The sequence below is a fragment of the Hyperolius riggenbachi genome, chromosome 1 (assembly GCF_040937935.1).
Source record: "Hyperolius riggenbachi isolate aHypRig1 chromosome 1, aHypRig1.pri, whole genome shotgun sequence".
Classification (NCBI taxonomy): Eukaryota; Metazoa; Chordata; class Amphibia; order Anura; family Hyperoliidae; genus Hyperolius; species Hyperolius riggenbachi.
Genome location: NC_090646.1, coordinates 137,093,642 through 137,107,463, shown reverse-complemented (window position 1 = coordinate 137,107,463; position 13,822 = coordinate 137,093,642). Strand labels below are relative to the sequence as shown.

General features: G+C 40.6%; 1 protein-coding gene across 4 annotated transcripts in view; it reads left to right on the top strand.

Moving 5' to 3' along the window:
• Window positions 1–13,822, top strand: part of SGCZ (sarcoglycan zeta) — a 1,116,694-nt gene that overhangs the window by 933,168 nt on the left and 169,704 nt on the right. For all 4 annotated transcript variants that reach the window (XM_068278612.1, XM_068278609.1, XM_068278611.1 and 1 more), the window contains one exon: window positions 5,770–5,871. In XM_068278612.1, the coding sequence (XP_068134713.1) occupies window positions 5,770–5,871 (102 nt within the window). The remainder of the gene's footprint in view (window positions 1–5,769; window positions 5,872–13,822) is intronic.

The window sequence follows — 13,822 nt, the reverse complement described above, 5'->3', positions numbered from 1 at the left end:
CTTAAATTTGAGTAACACAATAAAAGAGAAACACAAACTATTGTATTAAATACTACTAGCCAATTATATACCCAGGCAACGCCGGGCGACCAGCTAGTATGCAATAATTCAGCTATAAGTTAACATTTGTGGTTACCCACAACGCACTGCTACTAAATATGCAAATTATCCCTTTTCACCCTTGGTAAGCCAAGCAAGCATCCAGAACTGCTAGTGTATAGCAAGCCTATAGCTTTAAATTTTACACAGCCATATCAAACCCACATGTGACAGCTTGTTTCAGACTTTTGGTCCTCATCTGTACATGGCAAGGATTGATATGGCTGTATGAGCTAGGGCTTGGACCAGTACAACAGAGTAACCAAGCAGCTCAGGGTGACCCAAACCACTCGGAATGTATAGGTGGATAAAAGGGACCAAAAAGACCTGCTACTAAAAAAAATCAAAGCTTGTTGTAATTAGTGTTGGGCGAACAGTGTTCGCCACTGTTCGGGTTCTGCAGAACATCACCCTGTTCGGGTGATGTTCGCGTTCGGCCGAACACCTGATGGTGTTCGGCCTTTTAAGTTCGGGTTCGCCCCGAACTTCTAATGGCCGCCGAACAGGGCCGAACAGGGCCCCTGTTCGGCCGAACAGGGCCCTGTTCGGCCGAATACTGCCCCCCTATGGGGTCGCAGGCATAAGGGGGGAGCATGCCCCGATCGCGGGGGGGGTCGGAAATTCCCCCCACCCCCTCCGCTAGCGCTCCCCCCTCTGCCCGCTTCCCCATACAAAAGTTTAAGCAAAGTACCTGTAGTGGATGGCCTGGCAGTGGGCGGCACTGTGGAGTGAGGAGGAGGAGTCCGGAGAGTGACGAGTTGAAGGAGACCGGGCAGCGGGCGTGAGGTCAGAGAAAGGGCGGAAGTACCACAAGGGTACTTCCGCTGAACCGCCCGCTGCCCGGCCTCCCTCAACTCGTCACTCTCCGGACTCCTCCTCCTCACTCCACAGTGCCGCCCACTGCCAGGCCATCCACTACAGGTACTTTGCTTAAACTTTTGTATGGGGAAGCGGGCAGAGGGGGGAGCGCTAGCGGAGGGGGTGGGGGGAATTTCCGACCCCCCCCGCGATCGGGGCATGCTCCCCCCTTATGCCTGCGACCCCATATGGCCCCCAAAAGCTGGATGTTCGGAAAGTTCGGGGTTCGGCCCGAACATGCCGAACATCTCGGCCATGTTCGGCGAACTTTCCCGAACCCGAACATCCAGGTGTTCGCCCATCACTAGTTGTAATTTGCCTTCTTAAAACCGAAGAAAATCTGCAATAATTCAGCTATAAGTGAACATTTGTGATTACCCACAATTCACCGCTACTAAATATGCAAATCATTCCTTTTCACCCTTGATAAGTCAAGCAAGCCTATAGCTTTAAGTTTTACACAGTCATAGCAAACCCACATGTGACAGCCTATTCAGACGTTTAGTCCTCATCAGTACATAGCAGGGATTGATAAGGCTGTATGAGATAGGGCTTGGACCAGTACAACAGAGTAACCAAGCAGCTCAGGGTGACCCAAACTACTAAGAATGTATAGTAGGATAAAAGAGACCAAAAAGCCCTCCTACTAAAAAAAAGCAAAGCTTGGTGTAATTTTCCTTCTTAAAACAGAAGCAAATCTGCAATAATCCAGCTATAAGTGAACATTTGTGGTTACCCACAATGCACTGCTACTGAATATGCAAATTATCCCTCTTTGCCCTTGGTTTGATATGACACTACTTCTTCTTCTTGCTTGGACCAGCCCCTTCTTCTTGCTTGGACCAGCCCTGGGGGCAGGGCACTACTTCTTCTTCTTGCTTGAAGGTTGATGCACTTACTCTATTATATATATAGATTGTGTGGACATGGGGAGAAAGTGCTTTATGCTTCCTAACCACTGATTAAACAAAAAAAAGTTTGTCCTATGTATACCTGTATGGCATTTATATGTTATCAAGTAAAGCAAAGCAACTGTGAAAAGAGATAAAGTAGTGCTTATCCTACCAAGACATTCTAAAATGGCCATTTGATGGTACTCCAAATAGGTTCAAAATAATTACCGTACATTTAAGTGATTTTTTTTAGCTGTTTTCTGTAATTCGTCTTCAATTTCAGCAAATGTTTATTAAGCATGTGTAAATGTAGAGAAGTAATTACTCTAATGTTTGGTATCATCCTGTCAAAACACAAAACAGTGACCAAAAAAGCAAACGAGTTGCCCCTCTCCCAGATTTCTGCTTGCCACCTTTCATTATTGTTTCTTTCTTTCTTTTTTTTTTTTTAAACACATTTTTATTGCAATGTTTCAAAATATAAAAATACATACACAGTGATTCCAGAATCCAATCAATACATCAATACCATCACATTAGTTAAGTAGACATTGCAGTTCACATAAAAGGGTAGATTGGATCTCTAGGAGCTACTTTTCTAGCAGTGGCTACTATATAATATAATGAGTAATATAGATTTGCTATTAAAACATGTGGAACAAACTAACGAACACTAATAAACAACCCACCCTAGCACATTCACTAGATTGCTCTCTCTAGATATAGAAGAAGTTTATAACTAAGTAGAGGGATTACCTGTTAAATGGTGTTGGTGTTATGGTTGTCAAGGAGAGAGATGGAGAGGTCCCAGCATTCCCTGGAGCTGGTCTGTGCAGTACCAAGAGGAGTATTTGAAAATATAATTTCATCTCTAGAAAACATTTCCTGTATGAAAGGCTTACATTTAAAAAAATATATATTTGCTCCTTTCTCTTTGTGTAAAAGAACATCTGTTTTGTCCATAAGGAAAGAGTTTAACATTCCTTTATCATCCTGTATGGTAGGTGTGGTTGGGTAAATCCAGCTACTAAATATAGATTTAATTAATTAATTAATTCATTCATTCATTTTTGGCAGCAGCCACGGTGAGATAAAGAAAATCAGAGAATTTAGGGCCTTCAGGGTTTTATGCAGAATTTGTTTCAGGACTATGGAAAAAAATAAGTATAGGTTCCTTCTTATGCTCACCACACTTCAGACATTTTAGGAACCCTGCTATTTTAGGGCCCAACCAGAAGCAGTGGACCATGTCAGCTTTAGGTAGTTTGCATTTGGGGCATTCAACCTGATAACCAGATTTTCTGTGGCTGAGATATTTTGAAGGCCCCTATGAAGCATGGAGAGGGACAGTCTCTCTGCTTGGACTCAGAAAGTAGCCCAACAATGTGAGTGTAGCAATTTTGGATACATCAGCTAGATGATGTGCTACCAATGATTTGATCTGTCCATACACTAGAGAATCTGGCTGGTATATCCCATGAGCAAAAGACTTTGGGGAACATCCTCCACCTATTTTCGGTCATGTTAAACAACTGTTTATGTTTTTGATGCCTTTGTCTTCCCATCTCAAAAATGCATTATATTGCATGCCCAAGGTGAATTCAGGGTAGCTCCACAAGGCATGCATTTAGATATTTTCTCATAGGGAAGTTGATATAACTTCCTCAGCTCTCGTGTGGCTATCATATATCTTAAAGGAAACCTAAACCAAAATGACCCAATTGAACTAATTACCTTTTCAAATTGTAAATCATTTTTCAATCCTATTTGGTATGTTTTTGCAGCTCCCAGTTGTCAGTTGCAGCTATATGGCTGAAGTTTTGTTTTCCATGGCTCTGGCAATATGGCGCTGCATCTGCTCTGCTTTGCTTCGCAGAGCCGTTGGCAGAGCGTGAATACCCTTTTCCCTGCTCATGCACTGTTCAACTTCAGTGCACGAGTGTCTTGATGATGGGCGCGTGGCAGCCATGGTAGCAACAGCGTGCACATGTGTAAAATTGTGAAGTGGCCGGGCAGAATGATGCGTGCGGTGATTGCCATAGACTGTCACCACTAGTTGATCACATGTGTGCGTGCACGTGACGTGAGACAAGGCATCCACGTGCTGGAAAACAAGCCCCGCGTGTGTCCCGGCAAAGAGAGGAGAACCATCGGCGCACAGACCCAGGAAGGCCTCGACGAAAGACAGTGACAGGCTCATCGACTGGAATGTCTAGGGGGTGCAACGGAGGGAGAAACATAGGATGGGGCAGACACTACAGTAAGTGTCTGCTATAGTTATAAATTAAATATATTGACATTAATTCCCTGAAACACATTGGTTTAGGTTTCCTTTAAGACTATGCTGTATTTGAGGCATAGAGACACTTTGGCCCACTCTAAATGCAGTACACCTATAAGGGACAAGGGCTCAACCGGGGTTTCCTCCAGTTTATAGTTAGAGACACACAATTTTGTATATGACATATCATGCATGCCAGATTATAAATGTGTGTATTAGGAAGGCTGAGACCACCTTGGAAAGCAGCAGTCTATCAAGTTTGAGCCTGAATTTTTTTGTTGTGCTTAATTACTGTATTTTTTGTTGTGCTTAATTACCATAAGTGCTTAAGCAGGAAAAGTGTTTAAGCAGGAAGAAGAGCACTTGCATGGGGTATAGCAGTTTACCAAAGGTGATCATTTAGATTATGGCTGCACGCCCATATAGATTAAAAGGTTGATTAGTCCAGCTATTAAACTGACTAGTTCATTTTTTGGATGAGAGGAAGAAAATTTAAGTGGTAGAGGGAATGAGGGTCTCTGCCCACCATCACTCCTAGATATGTTATAGGACCTTTTGTTACATGGACACCTAAAGAAAGAGTGGGCAGGAGGATGTTTCGCCTTACTGGGTAGGAACTTTAGTTCACTTTTTAATTTTTTTTTCAATCCCTGATACCCTACCCACTTCCTTGTTTAACTGTAGGATACAAGGGACTTGTGTCTCAGGGTCATCAAGGAACAAGTAAATGTAATCTGCAAAAAGATCCTGGGGGACTCAATTGTATCTAAGAGTCTGGTGGTCAGCGGTTCTAGGGCAATATTGAAAAGGAACGGGGATAGAAGCATCCTTGACGGGTGCCTCGCATCAGTGGGAATAGATCGGAGAGACTGCCTGGCATGTATATGCCTGCTTCTGGATTTTTATACATGAGTGTGTAAACCTGCAGGGAATCTCCCAAGAACAGTCCAAATGAAGAAAGACTGGGTCTCGACCTGGATTTTAGGCCAATTGGCCAATTTTTATTTGCAGAACCACAGTGCTAGAGCACAATCTCCCAAGAACCCCATTTTATTTAGTATGAGATCTAGCCATTCCAGGCTTACTTCATTGAATGCTTTCTGGGCATCCAATAGCAAGATGGCACTTTTCTGATACAGGATTGGGTAAGTCTTCATTTGCTTTAGGCTGATCTGCCTTGAATGAAGCCTTCCTGATTATTGTGTATGAGTTTGGGCATAAGAAGAGCTAATCTATTGGCCATTCATTTTGTGAAGATTTTAGGTCCTGATTAATAAGGGAGATGTAGGGGTTTTGCCTTTCTTATTCTTGTTATTGTTGTAAAAACAATTTCATATAGCAACATGCTGCAATTAATCACTAGAGGTTCTCACTTTAAAGCTTGTATCAATAACTGACTGACATCCTTATTGCAAAAGAGACACAAGGGATTGGTGCATGTGCACCTATTCTTGCAGTTACTGAAGATAGTAGTGGTAAAAGATGAGGTAATGAGTTGCACTTAGGTGGCTTAATGAGGCAGAACATTATCTAATTGAACCTAGCATGACATGCTTTGTAGAGTGACCTTATCACCTATGTTACAGTGTACAATTCTTAACATGAAATTCAAAATGTTTTTTTCGCTCAAATTTGCAGGACGGTATGGGGAACTTAAGAGTTACCAAGAAAGGAATAAGACTTGAAGGTGTTTCGGAATTTCTTCTTCCATTATATGTGAAAGAAATCCACTCTAGAAGGGTAGGTCTTGTTTATCTTGGATGACTTTAATTATTTCTAATAATTTTTGAAACCTGTTGTGTATTCTTGGTATAATCTGCTGCCATGTGCAAAACGAAAAAAGTATGCTAGCAGTTTTGAAGCTGTGCAAAATCCCTACTCTCCCTTTATTGAATGTTTACATTAGTCAACAAAAGTTTACAGCTCCTTCATGAACCCTGAAAAATCCAAAGCCTTACGTCTACAGCAAAACTCATGGAGAAACAGGTTATCTGTCTGATCAGCAAAACTCATGGAGAAACAGGTTATGTGTCTGATCAGTTGATCAGATTTATAGGGCTCTAATTTTCTGGGCACAATCAAATGTCACTTCTGGTCCCTGCGCAGGCTAGAGGTGGAGGAAACCACAGCAAATATGAACTTTAAAAATCTATCACGTCATCAAATGAATCATGTGCTTCTCAGGATCTACCCTATCAAAATGGCCACTCTTTCCTGTATTATGTCTATTCCACTTGGATATGGAGATATAAAAACTCATATCATATTCCAGGTGATAAGTAGCTCACTGTGTGCAAGTTACTTATCACCTGACCATCACACAGTAGTTACTACCATTTCACCTGTGTGGTGGCTGAGCGATAACAGCCTCACTCAGGCAAATAATACACATTTGCCTGAGCATTACTCTAATGCTAGAGTGAGTTTTGTGCTGTGGAGCTGTTCTTCAAAACCACTGCACTGCTACTTTGCATCAGTATAAACGGCTGCACACACTGCTACATTGCAGTCACACCCACATCAGCTGGGCCAAATAAAAACAAACTTTGCTTAAAAGCTCCTGCCGGGGCTCCCTATTGGACCACTACCACTACAACAGACCGTGTTCAGAAGTAGGATAGGTCCCATAGTATCCAAAATAATGCCTTTAATTAGTCAAGTAAAAAAGAAAAATCAAAGAAAATAATTATCTCAGAAAGGTTGTCTCAATCATCATTGATCAATAGAAAGTTATGCAGCCTCTTCTTTAGTTCATGTTAGTGAAAAGAAATATGAACTGTTGTAGACTGTATGGGGAACCAACCTTCCTTAGTCCTACTAACTGGACAATGATCATGCAATCCTTTTCAGCACCATTACAATCAAATAACTAATCACGTATCAGTCTGCTTTGTTGTGGAAATAAGGTTTAGATTTGATATCTAGACTAGATTCTCTCCACAATTGTTTTTCAAAATTAAAGCTTATCCTGGTACCTTCACCAAAAAAATGAAATTTTCGAATCTTCTAGACATCAAGCTATATGTAAACCTTCTGTAACATTTTCCAATTTGTTCTGGGCTGACCTGTCATACTGACCAAAGCTGCTAAATGACCTCTCCGTTACCATGTTCCTCTTCAGTGTATTATGCTGCCATTCCTATCTTCAATGAGGAACCAGTCTACAACATGAATGAAAATAATATTTATGCAATAGTAGGAAGCAGGTCTTAAAATTTTCATTAGCCAAGTGTAATCAATTTACAGTATATGGAAACTATTCTAAATTGATGCAGCACAGAAAGCAGTATTTTGCACATTTTCATGTTGCTTTGGGATTACATTAAATTCAGCACTCTCATTGAACTCTCACATTAAAACATTAACCAGTTCTTTCTTTCAACTAAACAACATCTCATGCATCTGCTTCTTCCTGCTGTAGTATGCAACTAAAATGCACACACTCATCACATCTCAACTACAATATTGTGCTACCGATGAACCAGTTGGCACCTTTCTAGTCCATTTTAAACTCTGCGGTTCAATGTTTCTATCTTCATACTTCTTAGTTACTTCTCCTCTGTGACAGAGCCTCCATTGGGGAAGGTCGGAAATTAGGATGTCTGCCAATGCTGATTACTGATTCCATGGATTTCTGAGGAGTCTTTTTTTGGCATTGCATTCTCTGATTGGCCAATTACTTCTGAATTGACTCTACAATCGCTGTTTGGTGGAATACTTCCAAATTCTGTGATTGGCTGAATTCACCGAGTTGTGGTGATGCAGTATTTCTGCAAAAAAAAAAATCCAATTAGAAATAATGATTTCTGATCAAATGCAGAAATTTCATTTCCACATAATCTGAATGAGCATCCCTAGCCTTCACTAGTTATTTTCCCCCCACAAATAGGATACCTCCTTAAAATTACCTCCTTATATCAGTTTAACACTTGTCAACAGAGATGAGCAAATCTGTCCAAATCCAATTCAGGCCTCTTGCATACTACATGTGATTCAGATTTGCGATTTTGATGCAATTTTACATGCGATTCCAATTTGTGATTTTTAATCAATACTGCATGCTGCATTTTTTTCTGCGTTTTGTTGTTGTTTATGTTGTTTTGATAGCATCCTGGGAAAATCAGAATCGCAAATCGGATTTGCAGTGTACAGGGAGCCTCACAATGTATTTTGCAATCTACTGCATTTTTGTCAATAATATTGATTTTCAAGCTTATGGTTCTGAGTTGTGCAGGTAATTGCCCCAATACCATATATCACTGTGGACGGACCAACAATTTGACATCCACATTTTGGGTGTACAGTGTGTGTGTAGGGGGGGTGCTTTTCTGCAGCGATATACCACTGGTGATGTGTGCAGCAGCCCTTGTATGCAGAGTGTGCTATAGAGCACGCTGCAGTATGTAAAGCTATTTATCTTCACTCTGGTTTGCATTTTCTAGTGTTCCTAGCAGCTTTCTAAACTGGCCACTAGAGTTCTTGGCTCACTGCAATTTCATGACATTGATCCTGGTGCTCTAGTGGGCAGTACAAAAGCTGCATGGGAACATTAGAATTTACAAGTTGGAGTTGATGACAGGTATCTCTACATACTAAAGCATGCTCCACAGCACACTCTGCATGGGGACGGTGGGGGGGGGGGGGGGGGGGCAACTGCAGAACAATGGTAGTAGGACTTTTTTAATTTAAAAATTATTGGGAAAATTGCATAATGGGTATGGGCCTTAAGGGAGAAGGTAAAATGGTTGCCAGGATCTATTCTTTTATGGGGGGGGGGGGGGGGGGGGAGTGACCAGGTGGGAAAAATGACTGTTTGGGTTGTCCTGTCCCACCTGACTTAAGGGTGAAGGGTCAAAAAATGGCTCCATGGCAGAAAAATATAGGGCAGTCACAAATATTGCATTTATCGCAAATGACGAGCAATGGTTGTTCATGGGGAACTGTTCACCAGCAAACATGTTTGTTCATCACTAGATACAACTATGTCTAGCCCTGATACATGTTTCCACCATTCTTTAGCAAAAGTGGTAGTTCACTTTAGTTTCTGGCATTTTAGCAGCTCAGTGACTCTAATGACTTGAACCTAAAGACACTGACTGTACTAAAACAGGTCTTATATCCATATTTAGTAAGGTGACGCCATAGGAAGATCGTGGATGAAATTAAACCCGTTTGATTTTGAGCATCAAATGTCATAATTTGGTGGCTATTTATACATATATTGCATTAGCTCTTCTTTTGATTTCATGCATTCAATATGCAGAGAGACTCCTGATCTATCTGAAGTGCTTTTAGTGGAATAAAACAGCCCAAGTGTAAGAACAGTGAGAACGCTTTGAAGTATATATAAAAATCAGGGCGCAGTTGACATAATTTCATATTGTACAGATCTGACTTTTTAAGCTCATTATGGTCCTTTCTAATTTACTGAAAGCAGAGCCTATGAAGAGAGCTTTAGAAAAGCTTTTAATAATAAAGGTAATGCATTAGACGGATACACTTGAAAATAAAACATTTACAAATTTACTTATCTTTCAAGGGTCAAACTTCAACTATAAAGGCATAATAAATGTTACAGGACCTTAATAAGACATAAAACTACCATACATCAGTGGCATGCCATATATTTGATACATATTAGCAAGTTCACAGTATCAACAGTAACTTAATCCATAACACTCCAATTTTAAGAAAGCATAAAATACTGACAAAATATAATATGCAGCTTTGAAAGGCATATTTGGAACAATAAAAAAGACATTTCTATCAATCAAAAGGATACATTTGTATGCACCGTGATACTGCATGACACCAACTGGAAAACACATTACCATTTCTGTGGATGTGATATATTATATTTAGGAGAATAAAGCACATGAGTATCGTCCCATAGGAGATGAATAGTTCCAAATGAATCTCTCAGGTATCTTCAGTCTTTTTATTTTATTTCCTTTATGCTTTGGAACATGAACATAACCTATCTGCACTGCTTGTACTCTCTGTTCTATTTCACTTTCAGTAATGCATAAAAACAAACGTGTTCACTGGATAGGAATATAGCATTTTCAATTGTTCTAACTTTAGGGATTAGCCAATGTTGCCAAAAATCTGTTTTGCAGGAAAAACCTGTCTTTTTGTTTACTTCAAGTTTTTTTTTTAAATAAAATAATGTATTTTTGCATATTTGTGGCCCAGATTTACATCACATGAGCCTATAGGCACAGATGTCCTGGCTCTCTAGATTTTGCCCTGCATTAACCTACAAACCCCCACTAAACCACACCGCAAATGTGCTGGCTGCCCCAGCTGTCACTTCTCCATTACTTCCCTTGCCCGTCATAGATAATTAAAAGTGTCCCTTAGCATTAGGTAGCCATAGGTACCCTCATTATTAAGTAGCTAGTGATGTCCACGGCTGAAGGGAGATCTCATCAGTAGAATGCAGAGAGCTGAGTGAGTAACCTCTCATTTACTCTCTGCTCGAGACTCTGCATAGGGAAGTAAGGAGTAAGGCACTAGGGGAAGGGAGTGAGCCAACTTTGCATCATCATGTGCCTGTAGGCATATGCCTGGAGTACCTAATGGTAAATCCAGCCCTTAACTACCTGCGGACAGACGCAGTTTAACCACTTGAGGACCTAGGGCTTTCTACCCCTTAAGGACCGGACACTTTTTTTCCATTCAGACCACTGCAGCTTTCACAGTTTATTGCTCGCTCATACAACCTACCACCTAAATGAATTTTGGCTCCTTTTCTTGTCACTAATAAAGCTTTCTTTTGGTGCTATTTGATTGCTCCTGCGATTTTTACTTTTTATTATATTCATCAAAAAAGACATGAATTTTGGCAAAAAAATGATTTTTTTAACTTTCTGTGCTGACATTTTTCAAATAAAGTAAAATTTCTGTATACATGCAGCGCGAAAAATGTGGACAAACATGTTTTTGATAAAAAAAAACCCATTCAGTGTATATTTATTGGTTTGGGTAAAAGTTATAGCGTTTACAAACTATGGTGCAAAAAGTGAATTTTCCCATTTTCAAGCATCTCTGACGTTTCTGACCCCCTGTCATGTTTCATGAGGGGCTAGAATTCCAGGATAGTATAAATACCCCCCAAATGACCCCATTTTGGAAAGAAGACATCCCAAAGTATTCACTGAGAGGCATAGTGAGTTCATAGAAGATATTATTTTTTGTCACAAGTAAGCGGAAAATGACACTTTGTGAGGAAAAAAAAAAAAAAAAAAAGTTTCCATTTCTTCTAACTTGCGACAAAAAAAAAATGAAATCTACCACGGACTCACCATGTCCCTCTCTGAATACCTTGAAGGGTCTACTTTCCAAAATGGGGTCATTTGTGGGGTGTGTTTACTGTCCTGACATTTTGGGGGGTGCTAAATTGTAAGCACCCCTGTAAAGAATAAAGGTGCTCATTGGACTTTGGACCCCTTAGCGCAGTTAGGCTGCAAAAAAGTGCCACACATGTGGTATTGCCGTACTCAGGAGAAGTAGTATAATGTGTTTTGGGGTGTATTTTTACACATACCCATGCTGGGTGGGAGAAATATCTCTGTAAATGACAATTTGTTAATTTTTTTTTACACACAATTGTCCATTTACAGAGATCTGTCTCCCACTCAGCATGGGTATGTGTAAAAATACACCACAAAACACATTATACTACTTCTCCTGAGTACGGCGATACCACATGTGTGGCACTTTTTTGCACCCTAACTGCGCTAAAGGGCCCAAAGTCCAATGAGTACCTTTAGGATTTCACAGGTCATTTTGAGAAATTTTGTTTCAAGACTACTCCTCACGGTTTAGGGCCCCTAAAATGCCAGGGCAGTATAGGAACCCCACAAATGACCCCATTTTAGAAAGAAGACACCCCAAGGTATTCCGTTAGGAGTATGGTGAGTTCATAGAAGATTTTATTTTTTGTCAAAAGTTAGCGGAAAATGACACTTTGTGAAAAAACACAATTAAAATCAATTTCCGCTAACTTGTGACAAAAAATAAAATCTTCTATGAACTCACCATACTACTAACGGAATACCTTGGGGTGTCTTCTTTCTAAAATGGGGTCATTTGTGGGGTTCCTATACTGCCCTGGCATTTTAGGGGCCCTAAACCGTGAGGAGTAGTCTTGAAACGAAATTTCTCAAAATGACCTGTGAAATCCTAAAGGTACTCATTGGACTTTGGGCCCTTTAGCGCAGTTAGGGTGCAAAAAAGTGCCACACATGTGGTATCGCCATACTCGGGAGAAGTAGTACAATGTGTTTTGGGGTGTATTTTTACACATACCCATGCTGGGGGGGAGAAATACCTCTGTAAATGGACAATTGTGTGTAAAAAAATCAAAAGATTGTCATTTACAGAGGTATTTCTCCCACCCAGCATGGGTATGTGTAAAAATACACCCCAAAACACATTATACTACTTCTCCCGAGTACGGCGATACCACATGTGTGGCACTTTTTTGCACCCTAACTGCACTAAGGGGCCCAAAGTCCGATGAGTACCTTTAGGATTTCACAGGTCATTTTTGTTTCAAGACTACTCCTCGCGGTTTAGGGCCCCTAAAATGCCAGGGCAGTATAGGAACCCCACTAATGACCCCATTTTAGAAAGAAGACACCCCAAGGTATTCCGTTAGGAGTATGGTGAGTTCATAGAAGTTTTTATTTTTTTGTCACAAGTTAGCGGAAATTGATTTTAATAGTTTTTTTTTCACAAAGTGTCATTTTCCGCTAACTTGTGACAAAAAATAAAATCTTCTATGAACTCACCATACTCCGTACGGAATACCTTTGGGTGTCTTCTTTCTAGAATGGGGTCATTTGTGGGGTTCCTATACTGCCCTGGCATTTTAGGGGCCCTAAACCGTGAGGAGTAGTCTTGAAACCAAATGTCGCAAAATGACCTGTGAAATCCTAAAGTCATTGGACTTTGGGCCCCTTAGCGTACTTAGGGTGTAAAAAAGTGCCACACATGTGGTACCGCCGTACTCAGGAGAAGTAGTATAATGCGTTTTGGGGTGTATTTTTACACATACCCATGCTAAGTGGGAGAAATATCTCTGTAAATGACAATTGTTTGATTTTTTTTACACACAATTGTCCATTTACATAGAAATTTCTCCCACCCAGCATGGGTATGTGTAAAAATACACCCCAAAACACATTATACTACTTTTCCTGAGTACGGCGGTACCACATGTGTGACACTTTTTTGCAGCCTAGGTGCGCTAAGGGGCCCAACGTCCTATTCACAGATCATTTTGAAGCATTTGTTTTCTAGACTACTCCTCGCGGTTTAGGGCCCCTAAAATGCCAGGGCAGTATAGGAACCCCACAAGTGACCCCATTTTAGAAAGAAGACACCCCAAGGTATTCCGTTAGGTGTATGGCGAGTTCATAGAAGATTTTATTTTTTGTCACAAGTTAGTGAAAAATGACACTTTGTGAAAAAAAACCAATAAAAATTAATTTCCGCTAACTTTTGACAAAAAATAAAATCTTCTATGAACTCGTCATACACCTAACAGAATACCTTGGGGTGTCTTTTTTTCTAAAATGGGGTCACTTGTGGGGTTCCTATACCGCCCTGGCATTTTACAGGCCCAAAACCGTGAGTAGTCTGGAAACCAAATGTCTCAAAATGACTGTTCAGGGGTATAAGC